The sequence below is a fragment of the Vombatus ursinus genome, unplaced genomic scaffold (assembly GCF_900497805.2).
Source record: "Vombatus ursinus unplaced genomic scaffold, bare-nosed wombat genome assembly UNPS02014499.1, whole genome shotgun sequence".
NCBI lineage: Eukaryota > Metazoa > Chordata > Mammalia > Diprotodontia > Vombatidae > Vombatus > Vombatus ursinus.
Genome location: NW_020954277.1, coordinates 62647 through 84607, shown reverse-complemented (window position 1 = coordinate 84607; position 21961 = coordinate 62647). Strand labels below are relative to the sequence as shown.

The window sequence follows — 21961 nt, the reverse complement described above, 5'->3', positions numbered from 1 at the left end:
ATTTCTTCTCCCGTCGTCGTTGTCTCTCCCGGGGCTTCTTCAACTCGTTTTGTTCTTCTTTCTGGTACCTAGAAGCTCTGGCCATCAGGATCTGTAAGACATAAATACTCCGGCCCTCTCCACAACACTACTGATGGGCCTTGCCAGTTTCCCTCATCGTCTTTCCAGAGGACTTTCTGGTTAAGGGATGGTGCATGTAGTGCTGTTTTTAAGGGGCCAGTTGAATTGCAAGTGGGTGGTGTTATTAGCTGTAGCATGCTAGGGGATAGGCCCGTGTCTCTATCTAGACAGAGAAAATTGTATGTATATAAAGCTTTATCCACATCTGCTTGGGTAGGCCACCGCCTGGAGCCCCGACCTCCTACTCCCCCTTTTTGTTTACTGAGGGTAGCTTTCAAGGTACGATGGGCTCGCTCAACAATAGCCTGACCTGTGGGGTTATAGGGGATCCCTGTAACATGCTTAATGCCAAAGGATGTAAAGAAGGCAGTCATTTGTGTAGATAAATAGGCAGGCCCGTTGTCAGTTTTAATGACGTGAGGGATCCCCACAGAGGCAAAGCAATGGTACAGATGCTTAATAACTGATGGGGTGTTCTCCTTACTGGATACAGTGGCCATTATAAATTTGGAAAAAGTATCAATGCAGACATGGATAGCGACATGACCAAGGTGAGTAACATCCATTTGCCACAAGTCATTGGGAAAAAGACCATGTGGGTTAATCCCCTTTCTGGGTGGAGGGGGGAGAAAAGGAACACAGCGCACACATCGCCTCACAATTTGTCGAGCCTGTTCATGAGTTAAACCATACAGGCGTCTCAGGGAGCTCGTGGGTAGGTGTAAAAATTCATGGGCTTGTTCAGGAGGAGTGAGGACTGGCAGTAGGGAGCACTGTAAAGCACGATCTGCTACATCATTGCCCTCAAAAATGCCTCCTGAGGTGGACTGATGAGAATAAACATGGAGCAAGCATGGAGGATGGCAAAGAGCTCATTTTTCTGGATAGAGTCATAGGGGGTTTCTAATACTGTTATTTCCTTGGAGGCCTCATGATAAATAGAGGCCTTTTGGTTTTTTGTAGCATCAGTGAAAACATTTGGGCCTTGAACAGGTTCTCCCATAACCTTTTGTTGGGGGGGTACTAAGGTTATTTGCTCTAGCATAGGGAGGAGCAGGCAGGAGGAATGGGGACTCACCTCGGCCCATTGGGAACAATGTGCCCAAGACCAATAGGTTTGCATAATGGCTTCTCGCTGTCCAGGTTCAAAAGCAAGTAAAGTAAAGGTCACTGCCCAGAGAAGTGGACAGCCCTTTGTATGGCAGCTAAGGCTAGTTCCCCTAACATCTCATAATAATTTGGCAGCACCTTGTGAGCCTTCTTTGCATATACAAATTCTAACAATTTGGGACCTTGGTGTATAACACAAAAAGGGCTCTGTTGATTGACCAAGGAGACCTCTATTCTACCTTTGGGGTCCCATCTGGCGGTCTGGGCCTGGACAGCAAGTGAGAGTATTTGGGACACTGCCACCTTAGCAGCAGGAGTCCATGCCCAAGGGGAGTTCAAATCTGAATTTCCTTTTAATATATCATATAAAGGCTGCATTACAGCAGGAGGAATGAGTGTGCGGGCCCAGAGCCATTGGATCTGTCCCACTAACTTTTGGAAGTGATTCAAGGTGGTTATCTTATCAAGCCCTAGTTCAGGAATTTGATTGCTAATAGAAACAGCCTCCATAGGAAGGCCAAGGTATGTGAGTGGGTAATTTTGTTGGACTTTGTCAGGGGCCACCACCAAACCATAATGAGCAAGTGCAGAGACGGTTTCTTTTACCAATCTTGCTAGTGTCTCATGACTGCTGGTGGCTAATAAAATATCATCCATATAGTGAAGTATTGTGGCTTTAGGCCATTTGCCCCTGATAGGGTCCAGCACTCTCCCCACATAAGCCTGGCATAAGGTGGGACTGCAGCACATTCCTTGGGGCAGGACCTTCCACTGATATCTTAAATCTGGTCCTGCATTATTGGTAATGGGTGTGGTAAATGCAAATCTCTTCCTGTCTTCTGGGGATAATGGGATAGAGAAAAAACAATCTTGGATGTCTATGACTGTCACAGGCCATCCAGAAGGCACTAAATTAGGGGAGGGGAGGCCAGGCTGTAGGGTTCCCATGGGCTCTAGGGTGGTGTTAACTGCCCTGAGATCTATTAACATTCGAAATTTCCCTGATTTCTTTTTTATTACAAACACTGGGCTGTTCCAGGGGCTGGACATGGGCTCAATGTGCCCCGCCCGTAACTGGTGCTGCACTATATCATGTAAAGCCTGGGCTTTCTCTTCAGGGAGGGGCCATTGGGGTACCCAGACTGGGTTATTAGATCCCCATGTTAGAGGAGTGGGTCTGATACAAGAAAATTTTTCTCGTTGCCCAACGGCCCCAATTAAAAATCCTGCGGGGGTGGTATATAAACAGATGCCCCACAAGCCTTCAAAATATCCCTTCCCCATAAATTGTATCTCAAACCAGCAACCACCGGGGTCGATTTGTAAATTTACTTTGCTGTAAAGGGGAAGTCCGAACCACCGGGTAGAAGTCGGAGATATTCCTGATGCAGCCCTGAAGGCACATTCTGAGGGGGTGGAGCTTCCATCTGGTAAGCTTGTTGAGGGGCCCTTGAGAGGCCCCTTGCCCCGTTTCCCAACTTTCTTGCAGCATTCCTTAGCATAATGGCCGGATTTGTTACAATTGTAACAAATTACCTTGGGGCGGGCTCCACCAGGTTTCTGGCAGCATTGTGCCTTGAAATGACCGGCTTTGCCGCATTGATAGCACAATTTAGTCTCTTTTGTTTTCAGCACTTTTGATAGCCCTTTCGAAATGGCTGCCGCGAGGGCGTCCATTTGAAAGGCACTGGACCCGACATGGTCACATCTCTTTATCATCTCCTCTAGGCCAGCGTCATTATCTAATGTATGCATAGCCTTCTGGCAATTTGTATTGGCATTGTCCAGTGCTAGCCTCTGTATAAGGAGGCTGGTGGCTTCTCCCCTGCCCACGGATCTCTCAACAGCCGCCTGTAGGCGGGCCACAAAATCTGGGAAGGGTTCATCAGGACCTTGTTTAATCTGGGTCATGGAGGGCCCTTGTTTCCCCGAAGCCTGAATCCTACTAAAAGCCCGTTGGGCACATTGGGAGACAGCTGCATACACTGTACTTACTGCCTCTTTTAACTCCTTAAATTTCTTCCATTCTAGAGGGGCCCAGGTCCTCCCTCCGTCGGATAAGTGTGGGGGAGGGGGCCACCCCTCCGCATAGCTTTCCTTGCTACGGCTTCCTGCTCTCTTGCTCCTGCTTTCTTTTCCCTTGCTTATTCTCCCATTCCCTGTTCCCAGTGTCCTCTGCCTCACTCCCTGATTCTTCCTCACCACTGATTTCCACTTCTTTCACTATTTTATATACTTCTTTCCCTAGCACCTCCTGATCTGGGACCTTAACAAACATCTGTCCCATCTTCCTTCCTTCACCCTGTTGGCTACGGGTCTCGTCTCTCTTCCCGTGACCAGACCAGCTGATCCGCGGGCCCCTGGCCTATTTCCTCCGCCCCATGTTGGGCGCCACTTGTGCCGGTAGCGCCGTGCACTCTCCTCCTATAAGGAGCAGGCTGCCAGGGTCATACTACTTACCAGTCTTCGGTGCCTACCCGGATAAACACAGAGACGAGCCGATCAGGAGGTGCAAACACTCGAGCTTTATTCAGAGGCCATCACAGCAAGGCCAAGCAGGAAAGCCAGAGCAAGAGAGCCCGAGCAAGAGAGAGCGAGCTCCGACCCCTACGGCCCCTATATACCTTCCTAGCCCCTCCTCCTCAGCCCGCCTACTAGTCATTGATTGTAGGATCAGATACCGGAAGGGGATATCTGGGGTTAGCGCTGCACCTAGGGAGAGGACGTGACGCAGGAGGCTAGGACCGGATACAGGAAGGAGACGTCTGGGGTTAGCGCTGCACCTAGGGAGAGGACGTGACAAAGGAGGCTCGTTCTCTGCTGTCCCACTCCCACGTGGCACAGCCCCCTGCCTCGGGAGCACATGCTCCGGTTATTTCCCTGTATCCAGTTCCTATCCCAGTTCACCACAACTCCACATGGCACAGCCCCCTGCCTCGGGAGCGTGAGCTCCGGTTACTTCCTAATATCTTGTCCCTGCCCCATCTTGCCACAACCCCCACGTGGCACGTAGCCACATCAGACAATCCCTCACAATCTGTAGTTATGTTTAAAGAAATTTCTTTATTTATTCCAGCTTACTTTTATTGGTAATACAGAGAAATGCTGAAGATTTATGTGGATTTATTTCATATTTGGTGACTTTGCTAAATTATACTGGTTCAGTTAACTTCTTTATAATTCTCTGAATAAGCCATCATGTCATTTGGAAAAAAGCAAAAATTTTGTTTATTCTTTGCTTATATTTATCCCCTCAATTCCATTTTCTTATGCTATAGCTGGCATTTCCAACAATGTTAAATAATAGTGGTGTCAATGGCATTCTTGCTTTATACCTTATCTTACTGGAAAAGTCACCAATCTTTCTCCACTATATATGTGTCCTCTTGGTTTTAGAGATATTACTTACCCTGTTAAGGAAAATTCTATTTATTTCTATGCTTTCTATTGCTTTTAATAGAAATGAATTAGATTTCATCAAAAGTCTTTTCAGCATGGATTGGTATAATCATGTTTAAAATTCTTTTTATTATGGTCTTTTATGTTTATAGTTTTCCTAATCTGAACAAGCCCTGCATTTCTGGTATAAATCAAACCTGGTTATATGTATAATCTTTTCAATATGCTATTGAAGCCAATTTGCTAATCTTTGATTCAATGTTTTTTGCACCAATGATCAATTAGAAATATTCATGTATAGTTTTCTTTCTCTGATTTGTTCTCCACTTGTTTAGGTATCAAGATCATAATTATATTATAGCATTTAGAAGGGTCCTTTCTTTTATTTTTGGAATCAGTTTGTGTAATAATGGAATTAAGTATACTTTGAATTTGATAGAATTCAGTTGTAAATCCATCTAGTCTTAGTGGCTTTTTGTTTTGTTTTGTTTTTGCTAGGCAATAGGGTTAAGTGACTTGCCCAGGTCACACAACTAGTAAGTGTCAAGTGTCAGAGGCTGGATTTGAACTCAGGTCCTCCTGACTTCAGGGTTGGTGCTCTATCCATTGTGCCACCTAGCTGTCCCCTTGGTGGCTTTTTTCTTCAGAAGTTCAATTATGACTTTTAAAATTTTCTGATAATTAAAAAGAATTATCTATTTCTGTTTCTAATCTGGATATTTTATGTTTCTGTAAGTATATTATTTCATCTAACTCAAAATTTAATTGGAATATAATCAGGAAAAATAATTTCTGATAGTTACCTTTATTTCCTTATTTATTGTGAATTCTCCTTCATTTTTAATAGGAACATTTTGATTTTCTTCTCTTTAAAAATCAGACTTGCTACATGTTTGCTTTTAAAAACAAAATCAGTGCCTTCTTTTAATTTGTCAATTCAATGGTTTAACTTCAATTTGGTTGATTTCTTTTTGCTTTTTAGAATTTCTACTTTCATGTTTGGTTAGGGGTGGTTGACTTGTTGCTTTTGTAGTTTTTTTTTTTTTTCTGCATGCCCAATTCATTGATTTTGCTGATTTCTATTTTGTTGATGAAGGTGTTTAGAGATGTAACTTTCTCCCTATAATGATGGCTTTAGCTGGATCTCATACATTTATTTTGGTCTGTTCTATCATTGTAATTTTTTTTTCTTTTTGAGCTAGCTAGGTGGCACAGTGTATAGAGCACTGGGTCTAGGGTAAGGAATACCTGAGTTCAGATCTGGCTTCAGATACTTATTAGCTGTGTGACTCTGGGCAAGTCATTATGTTTCCTCAACTGTAAAATGGGGATTATAAAAACATGTACCTCACTTTTTTGTGAAGATCAAATGAGAAAATATTTGTAAAAAGCACTCAGCACAATGTCTAGCACACAATAGATGTTAAATACTTAATCCCTTGTCTTCCCTCCCCTCTTTGTTTTTGTTTTTTGGTTTTTTTTTTTTGGCTAGGCAATGGAGTTAAGTGACTTGCCCAGGGTTACACAGCTAGTGTTATGTGTCTGAGGGCAGATTTCCCTCCCCTCTTTGAAGAAATTTTCTATTCTTTCTATGATTTTTTTGATCCACCAATTATTTAGGTTTAAATTATTGTCTCCAATTAATTTTAAATTTTCTTTAAAAATTCTTTAGATACAATTTTAATTGTATTAGTAGAGTATGTGTTTACCAGTTTCACTTCTTTAGGACTGATTGCTGCTAAATCTCATGTGATTCTGACTATGGTTCTTTGGTACTTGAATTCTTTTTTTTTGGCTGCTTGAAGTTTTTTGTTTTTTTTTTAATCTCAGGAGCTCTGGATTTTGGCTATAATATTCCTGGGAGTTTTCATGTTGGGATTTCTTTCAGAAGGTGGTAGATTCTTTTAATTTCTACTTTACCCACTGATTGTAAAAGATCTGGGCAGTTTTCTCTCAAGATTTCTCAAAATATGATGACTACGTTCTTTTTTTTTGGTTATGGCTTTCAGGTAGTCCAATGATAAATGATCTCATTCAAAATCATCAAGTAGATCTTTTCAGGTCATTTTTTTTTTTTTTTTTTTTTTTTGCTGGGGGTTCTCACATCTTTTTTTCTTCTTCTTCAGTCTTTTGACTTTGAATATTTCTTGATGCAGGGGCAAGGGGGTGGCACAGTGGATAGGGTGCCTGGCCTGGAGTCAGGAAGACTTCTTTTCCTGAGTTCAAATCCAGCCTCAGACATTTACCAGCTGTGTAACCCTGGGCAAGTTAACTCTGCCTCAGTTTGCTCATCTGTAAAATGAGTTGGAGAAAATGGCACACCATTCCAATATCTTTGCCAAGAAAACCCCAAATGAGGTCTCAGTGAGTTGGACACAACTGAAAAGTCTGAATAAATTTCTTGATGTCTCATGAAGTCATTAGTTTCTATTTGGTCAATCTAATTTTTAAGGAGTTATTTTCTTGAGGAAGTTTTTATACCTCTTGTTCCTACTGTTATTTCTCTTTTTGTATCTTCCTTCCATAGCTCTCATTTCTTTCTCCATTTTCCCCTCTACTTCCCTCATGTTTTTAAAAATAATTTTTAGCTGTCTCATTATTATATTTTGGCTCTTGGTTTAAATCTTCCACTAACGATTTAAAATTTATGTTTGTTTTTGATCACATACATTTAACATTTTCTTTTTTTGTTCAATCTTTTGGTTTTGTTTTAATGTTTCTGGTATCTTGGAATAATTTTTTATTTGTTTGGTACACTCTGAATTTTCCAAGGATTAAATTCTTGAGCAATTTTTGCCACTATCTGTTCAAAAGTAACAATTCTCCTTGCCATTTTTTCCCTCCATAGCTATACTAGTTTGCATCTCATTTCATGTATTCCATGTACTCTTGTAATTTATGGTCATGACATTATTTCCTTTGAGGATACACTCAGACTTGGTGAACAGCTATTCTCTTCTTTTGGGTTTACCCTTTTCACTTCTCTGAATTTAAGGTATTTCTTCCTTGTGTTTGTCATTTTCCTTTGTTTACTCATATCTCCATTTTCAGTTTATTAGGAATTCACATACAGGTCAAACTCTGCTCCTATATTCCTGGAAGGTATATAACTCTGCTTGATTCTGAGTTTGGTAGCCAAGATTGAGCTTGGCTATTTCCTACCACAATTAGGGCTCCTAGGTCACCCTACCTTGTATACCAATCTGTCCCCATTTGTTGTCTCAGAGTGGGCCCCTGAGAAAACCCATACAGGATACTCCTTTGGCTCCGTCTTCTATCATGGAAGTTATCTGTAAGTTGCCCTGAGCTGGGTCTGGACATTGGTTTGAATCTTTTTTCTGTCATTGATGATGTCCTTGGATCACTTTGACTATGCTGGTTGGGCTGTCTTCAGCCTCAGATCTGGAATGGGTCTCTGGGTTGCCTGTGTTAGGCAATGCTCTGATCCTTTTTACTAAGTGGGACTGGGCTGTTTCATATTTCACCTTATACCTACCCAGTTTATCTCTGATAAAATACTTCTGCAAGATTCTAGCAATATATGTTTTTTAATTTATTTTTTTTTCTTTGTGCAGTCTTTGACCAGATCTAGGAGTTTATAGTGGATTTGCTTTGATTTTATCATAGTTCCTTTTGGTGGATTTTTAGAGCTTTACTGGGTGGGTCTGGGCTCTGCTATGTCCTAACACACTGCAATCTTCCCAAAATCCATTATAAATTCATCTCAGACATTTTCTTTAAAGATAAAAACAAAGGAAAGAAATCTGTTCAGAAACAAAAGCCCTTTCACCCAATAGAAATAAGTTAAACGTATACAAGAATCTATCCCTGCATTTTCTTGGGTGAAGAAATCTTCTTTTATGGCTTTTCTCTTAAAGTAGCCTACACAAAAAATATGCCAGACTTGCCCAAATTACCTTCTAATATCCATTAAAATAGATAAAGAGATTGTCTGCTACATACTGGTACCAATGAATTACTTTTAAAGAAAATTTTATTGATGCCTTTTGTTTTTATATCACAGGTCATTTCTTAATAATTCATCTTTCTCCTCCTCTACCCAGGGAGCCTTCCCTTCTAAGAAAAAAGGGAATTTAACAAAACCACTCAATACATTGACTACATCTAATAGCATATTCAACATCCCATGCCCATTATCCATCTCCCAATGAAAGGAGAAATATTTATCTCCTCATCTCTTCTCCACGGGCAAAGACTGGCCATCATAATTACACAAAGCATTAAATTTTCAATTGTTTTTGCCATCTGCATTGTTGTAGTTCTGTTTTCTTGGTTGTACTTACCCCATTCTGCATTTATTCAGACAAATATTCCAATGTTTCCTTGCATTTCCTAATCATCATTTTTACAAGGCAATAATATTCCATTACATTTATGTACCACAATTACTTAGCCATCCTCAGTCAATGGACATGTACTTTTTATCTACTTCTTCACTACCCACAAAAAATAGTGCTATAAATATCTTGGCATACATTGATTCTTTCTTTCTATCCTTGATCTCTTTAGCATAAGCCTAATGGTAACATCTCTGGGTAAAAGGGTATGAACATTTAAAAGTCAGTTTTTCACATAATTCAAAATTGTTTTACAGAATAGTTGGAACCATAGCTTCACAAACATATTATTGTGCCTGTCTTTTCAGTCTCTCCAACACTGACTTCCATCCTTTGTCACCTTTGCCAATTTGCTGAGTGTAAGGTGAAACCTCAGATTTGTTTTGACTTGTATTTCTCTTATTATTACTGATATGGAACAATTTTCACATGCTTTATAATCATCTCCAGTTCTTTTGAGTTCTGTTTCTCCATATTCTTTGACCACTTATCTAGTAAGGAATGGATCTCAGTCACATATTTGTGTAACTTCCCATTTATTTAGACATCAGACCTTCGTCAGAAATATGAGATGCCAAGGATTTTCCCCCCAATTGAGTTACCCTTTATATTAGATGCATTGATTATTTTCTCTTCTATTTCACTTAAAGTCTTGTATACTTCTATTCTCTACTGTGTTATGATTTTAATTAGGAAAACATTTAGAAGATAAATGTACATATATGTATGTATAAATATACATACTATATATATGAAATAACCACACATTACACATTTTGAAGCTGTCTCCATTTATATTGTAATAGTCAACATGCATACTATCCTTTAGGCTATACTTTTTTTCTTCCATCACTTCATAGAAGTTTTTGCATGTTCTCTGAATTCTTCATCTATGGCTATATTACATCTTTATATCAATACCTACATATCTTCATATGTAGCTTTTGCGTGTGTCAGAAATACCCCAAGTCTCACTCTTCATTGACTTTGCTTAAGGCTGCGGGGGGGCCCTTCAAAAACTATCCCCTTTGTCTGTAGGCAGGCTTCTGCACAGTCCTCTGGAAACACAATAGAAGCCTGGCCCCTAGGTTCCACAGAGCAGAGATTCCAGACCTGGGGAAAACTGAAAACGATGCCACAGCCCACGTGAGGAAGCAAGATTTCCCCTACATATGAGGAAATATCAACAATCTTCCTTTGGGCTACTGCTTTCTCTGCGGATCTACATTTCAGCTATTGGCACTTACTCCTGTTTCTGTATCTTGATATGAAGTCAAGAAGTCAGTTAACTGAAACCAAAACTTTCAGCCCAGCAAATGTGGCTTCAATACATCAGTTTTGTGCATGAGTTATCCTTCATCTTTTTTGTTGTGTCTGCTGAGTGTTCATAAAACTACCCCTTTAGAAAGCATTTACTGCTAAATGGTGGGAGAAATGCACACAAGACTCCTGTCCAAGCTGCAACAATGCTTTTTGATTTATTGCTTACCCTTTCAGGGCTGCTCTACAATATGAGTTTTCTTGCACCAGGTAAGGGATAAGCTTCAAATGAATGCTGCTCCACATTCAGAAATCTTCTTAGGATGAATATTTTGCTAGTTATGTTCTCCAGCCAAAGACTTCCTAACATTGATTACATTCATAAGGTTTCTTGCTAATATGAATTTTCTGACAGGAAGTAAGGCATGTTCTACCCAAAGGAAGGCCTCTACATCTTTATTATATTAATATTTCTCTCCAGAATGAATTCTCTGATGGTAAAGAAAGGATGAGTTATATCTAAAAGCTTTGCCACATTCATTACATTCATAAGGTTTCTCTCCAGTATGAATTCTCCTGTGGGTAGTAAGTGGTGTGCTCTGGGCAAAGGTCTTACCACATTCATTACACTCATAAGGTTTCTCTCCAGTATGAATTCTCTGATGGGAATTGAGCTGTGTTTTCGACCTGAAGGCCTTCCCACATTCATTACATGGATAAGGTTTCTCACCTGTATGAATTTTCTGGTGGTAGGTAAGAGATGAGTTGGACCTAAAAGCTTTGCCACATTCAGTACATTCATAAGGTTTCTCTCCAGAATGAATTCTCTGGTGTGATGTAAGTTGTGCTCGTAGAATAAAGGCCTTTCCACATTCTTCACATTCAAAAGGTTTTTCTCCAGTATGAATTTTATAGTGATACTTAAGAGATGAGCTGCAGGTAAAAGATTTTCCACATTCTTTACATTTATGAAATTTCTCCCCAGTATAAATTCCCTGATACCTAGTAAGATGGATGAAGGCTTTCCTGTATTCATCATATCCATAAATTCTCTCTATAATATCTGTTATATGATCCTGAAAAGGGTTTGAATTATAGTGAGATGACTCTCCAAATTCATTATGCTTAGAAAGTTTCTTATCATCAAAATCCCAGTCTTCTTCCAGTTTGGAATCCTGGTAATTATTCCTTGTGTATTTTTCCAGGGATGATTTATCCCTATCAATGTCCACCTGTAGAACTGGTTTCTTTACTTCAGGTTTAGTTTCCCAATCTGAAATATATTTTTAAAAAAATCACTATTCCATTTCCTGTTAGAAGATTATTTTATGCATTTAATTCTAGAAGAAAGCATACAGTACATTCAAATCTGTTCCTTCTTGGGGCAGCTAGGTGGTGCAGTGAATAGAATACCAGCATTGGAGTCAGGAGGACTTGAGTGACCACAGACATTTACTAGTTGCGTGACCCTGGGCAAGTCACTTAACCTCAACTGCCTCCAAAAAAAAAAAAAAAAAATCTGTTCCTTCTCATCAAAGATAATTATCCTCAACCTTGAAAGCAAAAAACAAATAAAACACTCCTCACACTTATAACTGTGTAGTGATTATAATTTATAAAGAACTTTCACATATTTAGTTTGTTCTTTCAAAACTCTGTGCAGTAGGCAGGGCAGGTCTTATATTATGTAAGGAAACTGAGGTTCAGTGTAAGTGATTTGCCAAAGACCAAAACGATAACATGGAAAGACTGGGATTATAACTGGGACCTACTGACTACTTAGTCCATAGCTCCTTCCATAATAGCACGGTGCGTCTCAAACATCACTGGAGGAAACTTAAGCCCTGGGTTGAGAGACAGTACGAGAGTACTGAAGTGACTTTAATGAGTTCAGACATCGAGGCCTGGCACAGAGCAGATCTGCTGCTACCTCTCGTCATTTCTACCTTCACAACATGTGATCTTGACATCCCTTTTTCCCACAGTCCCTCAATCACTGCCCTTGCAGAGGCCCTCAGCACCTTATTCCTGAACTGTGATAGCTTTCTGGTTGGTTTCCCTACCTCAAATCTCCCCTCCCCAGTCTATCCTCCAATTAGCTGCCAAGTGATCTTCCTAAAGAGCAAATCTGAGCATGTTGACTCCAGTGCCTTCCTATTCCCTCCAGAGTCAAATAGCAAAGTCTCTGTTGGGCTTTTAAGGGCCTTCACAACTCTGAGGGCTTCCTACCTTCCCAGCTTTCTTGCACTCTACTCTTCTCTTTCTCCTCTACGATCCAACATGTGATTCCTTGAACATGCCACTCCCCTCTCCCAACTTCATGCCTTTTCATTGGTTGTGCCCCCTCCCTGGAATGCTGCCCTTTACCTCTCCTTCTTGGCTTCCTTCAAGACCCAGTTAAAATTCCACCTCCTGTAAGAAGCCTCTTCCAGTCCTCCCCTGCTTGTCTCCCTGCCCCATGCTGGTGCCATCCCTCTGAAATCACTTCCCATCTATCCTGTGTAAACCTTGTAGGTACACAGTTCTCCCCCACTGGAATGTGAGCTCCCTGAGGAAATGTGGTTGTTTTTTTTTTTTTTTAGTATCCTCCGAACTTAGCACAGTGCCAGGCACACGGTAAGAACTTAAAGAGATGCTTCCTGGCTGACTGACCAAAACAATGACATCACACGACAATAATAATAGCACTTTATGTAGGGCTTATGGGGGCAGCTAAGCAGTGGATAGAGCACTGGATTTGGAATTAGGAGGACTCATCTTCCCGAGTTCAAATCTGGTCTCTAACACTTACTAGGTGTGTGACCCTGGGCAAGTCACTTCACCCTGTTTGCCTCAGTTCTTCAATTGCAAAATAAACTGGAGAAGGAAATGGCAAACCACTCCAGTATATTTGCCAAGAAAACCCCAAATGGGGTAACAAAGAGCTGGACACAACTGAAAACAACTGAACAATAACAATACATATGGCTTTAAGATTTGCAAAGTGCTTTACAAATTACATCTCATTTGATTCTCAAAATGTGCCTGGGAAGCAGGTGCTATTATCAGCCCCATTTCACAGATAAGGAAACTGAGGGAGGCAGAGGTTAAGTGAATTGCCCAGGGTCACACAGCTAGTAAATATTTGAGGCCAGATTTGAACTCAGGTCTTCCTGACTCCAGGTCCACCATTCCATCCACTGTGCCACCTACCTGCCTAAAATGATTTGTATATGTGACTAAAGATCTACTGTTAAAAATCTGAAAATCACAGAGAACAAGGGAGGCTCTATAAAAATGGTGAAAGGCAGATGAGAGGTGGATTATGAAAATTCCAGCTGGTTGGAAGGGAGAGCAATGATGTAGGGAAAGGCAAGCAGTGCTGGTTTTGGAATCAGAAAAGAGGGAGGCTTACTTTCAGCTTCTGGACCTGGGAAACCAGGACAAGGAGTGCTGAATGAGCCCCAGTTGACTTAACTGGCTGACTACATCTCAGGGATGCAGTCAGGATCAAAGGAGATAATCTAAGCAAAAGAGCTTTTTCACTCCTCATTGGCTATACAAATATCAGCTATGATTATTACTTTGATATCAAAGCCTGTTCAAATTAAAGAACAAGTAAAGAAAGTATGAGATCCAGCCACAGCAAATAAGCCTCCTTTCTTGTACTGAGTGGGAAGTTCTCCTGCTCTATCAGGAGAATACCCTAGCTGTCATGTATCTAGACTTCACAAACACATTTTAAAAAACCTTTCCCAATAATCTTGATGATGGGAGATGAATGTGTCACTAGGTGTCTGATCAAACTCTCCTACCTAAAGACAGAGCTCAAGGGATTGATACTAATTTGGTGGGAGTTTTCTGGTGCCTCCTGTACTATAATACCTTTGTTCCTTCCTCCTCAATATTTTTATCAGATGACTTGAGGACAGAGAAGACAATGCTTATCAAATCTGATGATGACATCAAGCTGTGAAGGGGTAGTTAACACTCTAGAAGACAGCAGACTCAAGCCCCAAAGACCTCGACTGGACGGAATTTGGGGCCAAAAGCCATCTTTAAGTACTTCCAAGATGTGTGGTTTTCTGTGTGGGTCCTTAATCCAAAGATCACTATTCCCTTATCCTTTACCAGATGGTCTTCTAGCCTTGCTCTGGCCCAAAACTTCATCAGCCCATGGTTACTTTGAGTATAATCTCTTCTGAACTTGCCAGGTGGGTCCATTAACAACAGACATTCTGGGCTAGTACCAGAAAGCTTTTAAGCTTGGCAAGACCCACCGCAGATTACAATCAATCCCCTAACATAGCCTTTGAGAATCTAAGGTCTCTTCTGTGTTATAAGAAAAGATGGTCATCTGCTCTTTCCAGTATTTGTCTTAAATTTGCTAAGCAGACACACAACTAAAGTGTAAAGAATATATTTTTCTTTATCTTGCATCTACATCAAGTCCTAGGATAGTGCTACAGATCTATTAGGAATGATCAGGGAAGGAGGGGCAAGTAATGTCTACTGTGTAACTCTATAGAAATAGTCACTGCTGTAAGTCCATAGAAATATGAGAAAGAGTTTTCTCTTGCTGAGGACACTGAGGCAAACATGAAGGAATGATTCAAGAAAAATGACCCGTTAAGAGTTTGACGCTCATTTGAGAATACAAGGGAGTTTCTGCTAAACAGTTTTAGCCCTGCTACAAGGCCTGGGGCTTGGAGGGGAGTTCCCTGAGGTACCTAAGGTGCTTCCTCCTGATTAAGAGCTTACCTAAAGCAATAGCTCCTGCCGGCCTAGCTCCTGTGCACTCACCCATATAGGGGCCTCTGGGGTCTTCTCTCCCCAGCATCCATGGCGTTTTCCTTTGTTCCAGCTGAGAGATCACATCTAGTGTGGAAACAGGATGAAAACTACTCATGAAAAATGAAAAGCACCAAGGACAGAGAATCACTTCAGAATTCCATTAAAGCCCATTCTTCTCCAGAGAAAAGAAGGCATTACAGGATGATCACGGGGTGACACCAAAACCCTCTGAAGGCTGCTCTATGCAGGTTCCCAAAGTGGGCGATACTACCCCGGGGTGGGGTGGGGGGTACTGGACCAATCCAGAGGGCGGTAGTGCCCTTCGGTGCAATTGGGGAGTACTGAATACGGGTCAACCTAACCTAACCCCAGGGGGGCAGAGTAATTTTTTTTGAAAGGAGAGGGAGTCAAACGAGTTTGGGAATCTCTGCACTATAATGTGCTCCTTGGGAGCAGGTTTATTTATGCTTGTCGTTAGGGGATTTTTTTGTGTGTGGGGGAGGAGGGTGTGCATAGGAGGGGAATGGCTGTATAGTTCACACACTGGGTTTGGAATCAGAAAGAGAATAATTTCACTCGTCCTTTTTCCTTTAAAAAACCAGGATCTTCTCCATGTTTAGATATCTACCCTGGGTACTGCCCTCGATATAAGGCAGGGCTTCTTAAACTTTTTCCACTCAAGACCCCTCAGCACTTCTTAAACTGTTTAAGAAGCTAGTTTAAGAAGTGCTGAAAGGCAATGAAGAATGGGGAACAGGCTTTTCCCAATTTCACAAAGTAATATCTGAGAATAGGGAGCAGAAAGATGAGGGTTCTCTATTCTCTCTGTTATGTCAAATAAACATTGCTCGACACCCTAATGGACTACAGGGAACATTTCCTGAGTCACTAGGGGAGGACAGTGTCCTCACCTAGGAAGACAAGGTTCCTGTAGTTCTCCAGCATCACGTCCCTGTAGAGTTCCTTCTGAGAAGGGTTCAGATGCCTCCACTCTTCCTGGGTGAAATCCACAGCCACATCCTTGAATGTCACTGACTCCTGAAACATAGAAGACATTTCTGCTTAGCCAGAGGCTGTCCCTCACATGGATGTTAGTGAAAGGGAAAGTGAACGGAAGTTTAGAGATTGGGACTTAAGAGTATAGAGGGTTCTGAAACAAGGTATTTATTGAGAGTACTCATTATGTGCCTTATACATTGTACTAAGGGAAATGGAAAGGAATCAGCATTTATTAATCACCTACTACGTGCCAGACAGTGCTAAGTTCTTTACAAATATTAACTCACTTGACCCCACTAGACTCTACTTCTCATGATAAGAAATGTTCACCCTGATTTTTTTTATCTTATTTTATTGGATCTTAACTTAATAAGCACCAAGTAAAATGGACATTTCCAGAGACATAGTGCAACAGAAGAAGAGGACCATACATGAGCCTGTTTTTCTTTTAAACATACATAAATAGATGGGAATGATATGATAAAAATAAATATGCATGTACTTATATTCAAATATATATTAAACATATGTAATAAATTCAACATGCCATTTTCCCAATTGTCCTATTTGTTTATGGTTCTTTCTGACCTTTTTTCCTCTTCCATGCATCTCTTACGACCCTTTGGTTTATAAAGTATTTTCCTCACATTAACGTGGTGAGGTAGGTAAAGTACTTACAGTCCCATCTTACAGATGAGAAAACTGAGCCTCTGGGAAGACAAATTCTTTGCCCACAGTCACGTAATCAGAATGGAGATGCAATTGAAGGGTAGTTTAAGTTCCAACTCACCATTCATTACACCACACAATTCAGAGCATTGCTTTATGGTTCAGTCTCACCTTGCCATACTTTTTCCCAGAGACTGCCACTCTTAAACCCACAAATCCCACAGCGGGCATAATCTACATACATTTGGTAATGAGACATACCACACAAACAACATTGCAAGCAGAAATTTCCAGTCAGAGGCAACACAGTGAAGACTCTTCTTAGCAGTTAATTACCATTCCTATGAAACAACGAACACTCTCCCTTGCAACGTCTTCCAATTATACAATTTAACATTGCTAAATTAAAATGTGCCTGCTTCATGTAGCAATCCCAAATGGCTCTTGTCACTGTATTCAAGGATCTCACACAATCTAACCAAACACACAAGAACCATCACTTGGGGCTTTGCTCAAAGCTGCTACTCCCCAGTGCATTTTAGTCCACTTTACTTTTATTTGCAAAACTCTACTCGGTCACATGTCTTTGTCTCACTCCAACTGCCCCCCTCCCCTTACCTAAGTCTGCATTCAGTTCCCCACTAAGTTTTGTCTTTAGCTGACAAATGCTAGAAGTGGACAAAGTACTTTACATACATTATCTCAAGTCTCCCAACAGTTCATGTGCTAACATTGCTCCATTTTACAGATGAAGAAATAGGTTCAGAGAGGTTACGTGACTTACTGGGGGTCACACAGCTAATGTTAGAGGCAGGATTCCATATGTTCTACCTTGCTGCTTTTCATAAGAGCTGACATTCACCAATCAATGAGCTTTATGTGCATTCTTTGTATTTTTCACTCACCTGTCCACCTATCTCTCATTTATTTTTCCTTAGGCACCCATCCCTGATGCTGAAACCTACCTCTGATCAACAAACATGAAGCCAAACCAACAGGTAGGAAAAAAAACATTTATACTTGCGGGGGGTGGAACTAGATATCCTCAGCTGACGATGTAATATTCCATCTATGAACTTATCTGATGGGAAATGTTTCTACCAACTTATTTTGGATATTAAAGATCAACTGTGCAACTAACAAATATTAGACAAATTTTATCACTTCTGACCAATTAAACTCAAATGATCCTAACTTAAAGGCCCCTCTCATGTTTATCTGGGTCAACTGATCAACAAGAATTTATAAACCCCCTACCATAGTAGAGTTAGGGTTTCTGGTTTTTCGGGTTGGCCTCCCTACCTCCAATCTCTCTCCACTCTAGTCTATCCTCCAATCTGCTGTCACAGTAATCTTCCTAAAGGGATGACCTGAGCATGTTAACCTCTTACTCAATAAACTCCAAAGCCTCCCTGTTGCCTCCAAGATCAACTATAAAATCTTTTGTTTGACTTTTAATGGCCTTCACACTCAGGCACCACACTAGACACTGAGGATACAAAGTTAAAAATGAAACATTCCCAGCCTTCAAGGAGCTAGTATCTACTGGGGAGACCATATGGGTACATAAGTATATCTATATGCACATACATGCGTATATATGTATGTGTATATAGGTGTACCTAAACATAGACATTTATACACAATGCATACACAAAAAGGCCATTCCTTTATATCATATAGCTGAGTACTAGGCAAATAGTACTGATTGGGCAAATGAAAGCTGTGGGAAAAAGGAGAGGGATTCTAGGCAATCAGGTACATACCCATCGAGTGCAGCATCCAGGTCTCTGGGGTTCCAACCTGAGAGTAAGTCAAAATGTATCAGAGAACTAGAGGGACATTTCAGGAAAGAGAAAATGCCAGAGGGTGCTAGAGGAGGAAAACTGGATTTGGAGAGAGGGTTTGAACTACAGCTCAGAGTGACTCTGTGCAAAGTGGCTGTCCCCTAGACTTCAGGTTCTCCCTCTTCCAAATATACAGGTTAGAAGAGACTGAGATTTCTCCCAGCTCTGCGTCTGTGATCTCACCTGGTGGAGCCAGCTTGTCAGAAATACATCAGCCATTCCCTCCTCCTCCTCTGTGCTCTTCTCTTGTGGAAGAGCAGAGTTGTCAGAAGGCACAGCTAGGGAAAAGAGCAGATCCATCAGGGAGACCATCATAACTTTGCAAATCCCAGCCGTCTAGGCTAAAACACCTGTGGACTTCCCGACAGGGAAAGAAGTCAGAGGCAGCAAGTACACAGCACGCAGTGTGCTCCAAGGATGGAGACAAGGGCTATCACTTTGGCTCGCTCTTTCCGGGAAGAAGAGAAGGCACATACCAGTCCCACGGGGAGAGTCACAACCTAGTCATAGAAGGCAGGCTACACAGCTGCCAATGCCCAGCTCTTCTCCTCTGAGGTCAGACCTGGGGTCCAGAGGTTCAGACTGCATGCAGTAAAAGTGGGGTACCTCCAATCAATGAACAAGTATTTATTAAGTGCCTACTATGGGCCAAACCTTATGTTAGGCACTGTAGATACAAAGACAAAGCAGAAACAAAACCCATCCTTCAAGCAGCATGTATTCTATAGGGGGGAGAGAATATGTACATGTATATGCATGTAAAAATAAATACAGAAGTACAAATTAACTCTGGGACAGGGAAAAGACACTAGAGTTAGAGAGGATCGAGAAAAACCTGATATATAGATAACTGAATTTAAGCTTTGAAGGAAACTAGGGCTCTAAGAGACAAAAGGCAGGAGGGAGAACATTCCAGAAACAGGATCAGAGATGGGGTGCTGTGAGGGAGTCAAAGCAGGTCAATCTGGTTAAAGTTAAGGGAGGTGAATAGGGGATAACTTATGTATTAAATGCCAGCCCCAGAAGTTGTTTGTTTTTTTTTTTCTCCTTCGAAGTAATAAGGAAACAGTGGAGTTTACGAAGGAGAATGACGGGGTCAGGCCCCTACTTTGGGATTTCATTTTGACAGCTGCGTGAAGAATGGGTCGCATGGGGGAAGAGTCTGGATTCCAATTCAGAACAGCATCCTATAGCACTTCAGGTTTGCAGGGCCCTTCACATGTGCCATCTCCTCTGATCCTCAGGATTCATGCATTACTGCCTTCATTTTACAGATGGGGAAACTGAGGCAGCGAGGTTAAATGACTTGCCCGGGGTCACAAAACCGGTAAGCTTTTGCAGCTGAAGTTACTGCAATAGACCAGGCAAGGGAGGATGGGAGCAGGAAATACCAATTACGAGACCTCGGCAATGGGAGACTCGCGCCTCGGCCTGCCGGAAGGCTAGCCCTGCCGTGTCCCGGCCGCGGGGACTCACGGACGAGCGGACGGCCGGCTCCCGGACCGCAGAACTTACGTCGGCGCGGGGAAGGGCAGCTCCTAAAAGGCACCTGAGGGGGACGGGGTGCAGGGGAGGGCGCCCGGCTGCGGGGGCAGGGCAGCGAGGCATGGAGGCACGGCAGGCCCGGGGGTCCTGGGGGGCAGCGGCTGGTGGGCCGGAGGAGTCCGAGGCAGGCGCCGGCGACGAGCGGAGGCCCGGAGTCTGGGGGAAGCCGCACGACGAGCCGGGGCTGCATCCGGCCCGGGCCCCGGCGAGGCCGGCCGGGGGCGCCCGGGATCGGCCCAGGGGCTCACGAGGGGCGGGCCATCCGGGGGTTGGGCGGACGAGGCCCGGAGCAGGGGTCGCGCGGCCCTTGCCCGGAGCGAGCCCGAGGCGCGCCCCCCCTCCCCCCCAGCTGGGACAGGCAGCCTTCGCAGCCCGCCCAGCCCACTGGGAACGCAGGGGCGGGGCCGGGGCGCTCGGAACCGCTGCTGATTGGCCGAAGCCCAGAACCGGCGCGACGGGGGCGGGGCCAAGAGCCTGGGTCTCGAGGCGGCGTCACGTGGTCGCAGGGCAGCTGAGGGAGACTCACCGGGTGGAGCAAACAATCCGGAGGATCGGCAAACAAAGAGGGAGCGAAAGCGGAAGTTTCCCCCGGTGACGCGCGCCTGCATCATGTAACTCCGGGAAGGAAGCGGTAACGGCCTTGGCCGCAGCGCCTTGTGGGAGTCGTAGTCGCGAGACCCGGGGAGGCTTCTGCGCGTGTGCCGGACAAAGGCGGTGAAAAGGCGGAGAGAGGGTGAGGTCCCGGGGGGCGCCTCCTGCTGGGGCTCACTCCTAGCTCCCTAGCTGGGGTCTTCTCCTCCTGACAGGCGGGGAGGCTTCCTGGGGGAAGAGTGGCAGATGCCCAAGTGAAGGAGGGAAGTGCCCGACCTGCGCCGCCTGGAGGCGTGGCGGACACAGTGCAGGGCTGCGCTGGGATCCTGCCCCAGACACGTGCGCTCAGCTACCCCGGGGCAAGCCGCGTAACCCTCAGGGGGCTGGACTCGATGGCCTCCCGATCTAGGATCCCACTGCAGCCCAGGCGCTGGGCCTGCCCTCCACCCCCACACTAGCTCCCCAGCAGGTGGCTTCTGCATCCCCACTCTCAGTATGCGTGCTCCCACATAATCAGCCAGCCAAGCTTAACTGGCATTTGACTCCGGTTATTTAGAAGGCGTTACCTCCAGGAGAGTCTCTGCAAAACATACAGCTCCCCCCGAAGCCTGGGACAGGCTCTCCCACAGGTACACCCGGCTGCGCTCAGAGCACGTGCGTTCCCGAAGGCGGCCCCTCGGAGCGCCGGAGCCCTCCTGCAGCACGTGCTTTCCTTCTCCTTCCCGGGGCCCTCCTGGAGGTCCCCACACGTGCACCGCCCCTTTCTGCCGGGCCGCTGAGGAGTCCTGCAGCCGGCTTTCCTCCGCGTGTCTGCGCCCGACCCAGGACAGCCAGGCTCCGCTGTCCGAGAGGACGCCGATGCTCCCGGCATCCTCGCAGGGCTAGGAAACTGAATTCCAGAGGAGTGAAGCCATTGGTCTGTATCTTACCGCGTGTCATCGACCCATTAACAGGCGTTTGCTCAGTGTCTGCAATGAGCCAGGCACTGTGCCAAGTGCCAGGGGTACGAAGAAAGGCAAAAACCAGACACGACCTTCCGAGAGCTTACGTTCTACCAGGGGAAACATGCCAGCGATTACGTAGGAACGAAGTAGTTAGAAAGTAACCTTCGAGGGGAGCCAAGGGACCGGGAGGGCCTCTTGTAGAAGGCAGCCTTTGGGCTGAGTCTTGGACGAAGCCAGAGATCTAAAGAGGGCAGTGAGGAGCAGAGCCGTCCAGGCAGAGCGAGCTGGTGCTATCTCAGTGGCTTGGTCCCACCAGCAATCAGGGCAGCGCTCAGGTATGGGCTTC

The 21961-nt window shown here is 43.7% G+C and overlaps 1 protein-coding gene across 1 annotated transcript; it reads right to left on the bottom strand.

The window, feature by feature from the left end:
- Positions 1-9506: 9506 nt before the first annotated feature.
- On the bottom strand, positions 9507-21153 carry LOC114042508 (zinc finger protein 566-like). The gene is made up of 6 exons (XM_027861190.1): positions 20948-21153; positions 20607-20851; positions 18719-18813; positions 15932-16058; positions 14988-15104; positions 9507-11520 (listed from the first exon to the last, which is right to left on the bottom strand). Exons 1-6 carry the CDS (start codon positions 21151-21153, stop codon positions 10712-10714), a joined length of 1599 nt encoding a protein of 532 aa, XP_027716991.1. The 3' UTR covers positions 9507-10711.
- Between the last annotated feature and the right edge of the window lie 808 nt (positions 21154-21961).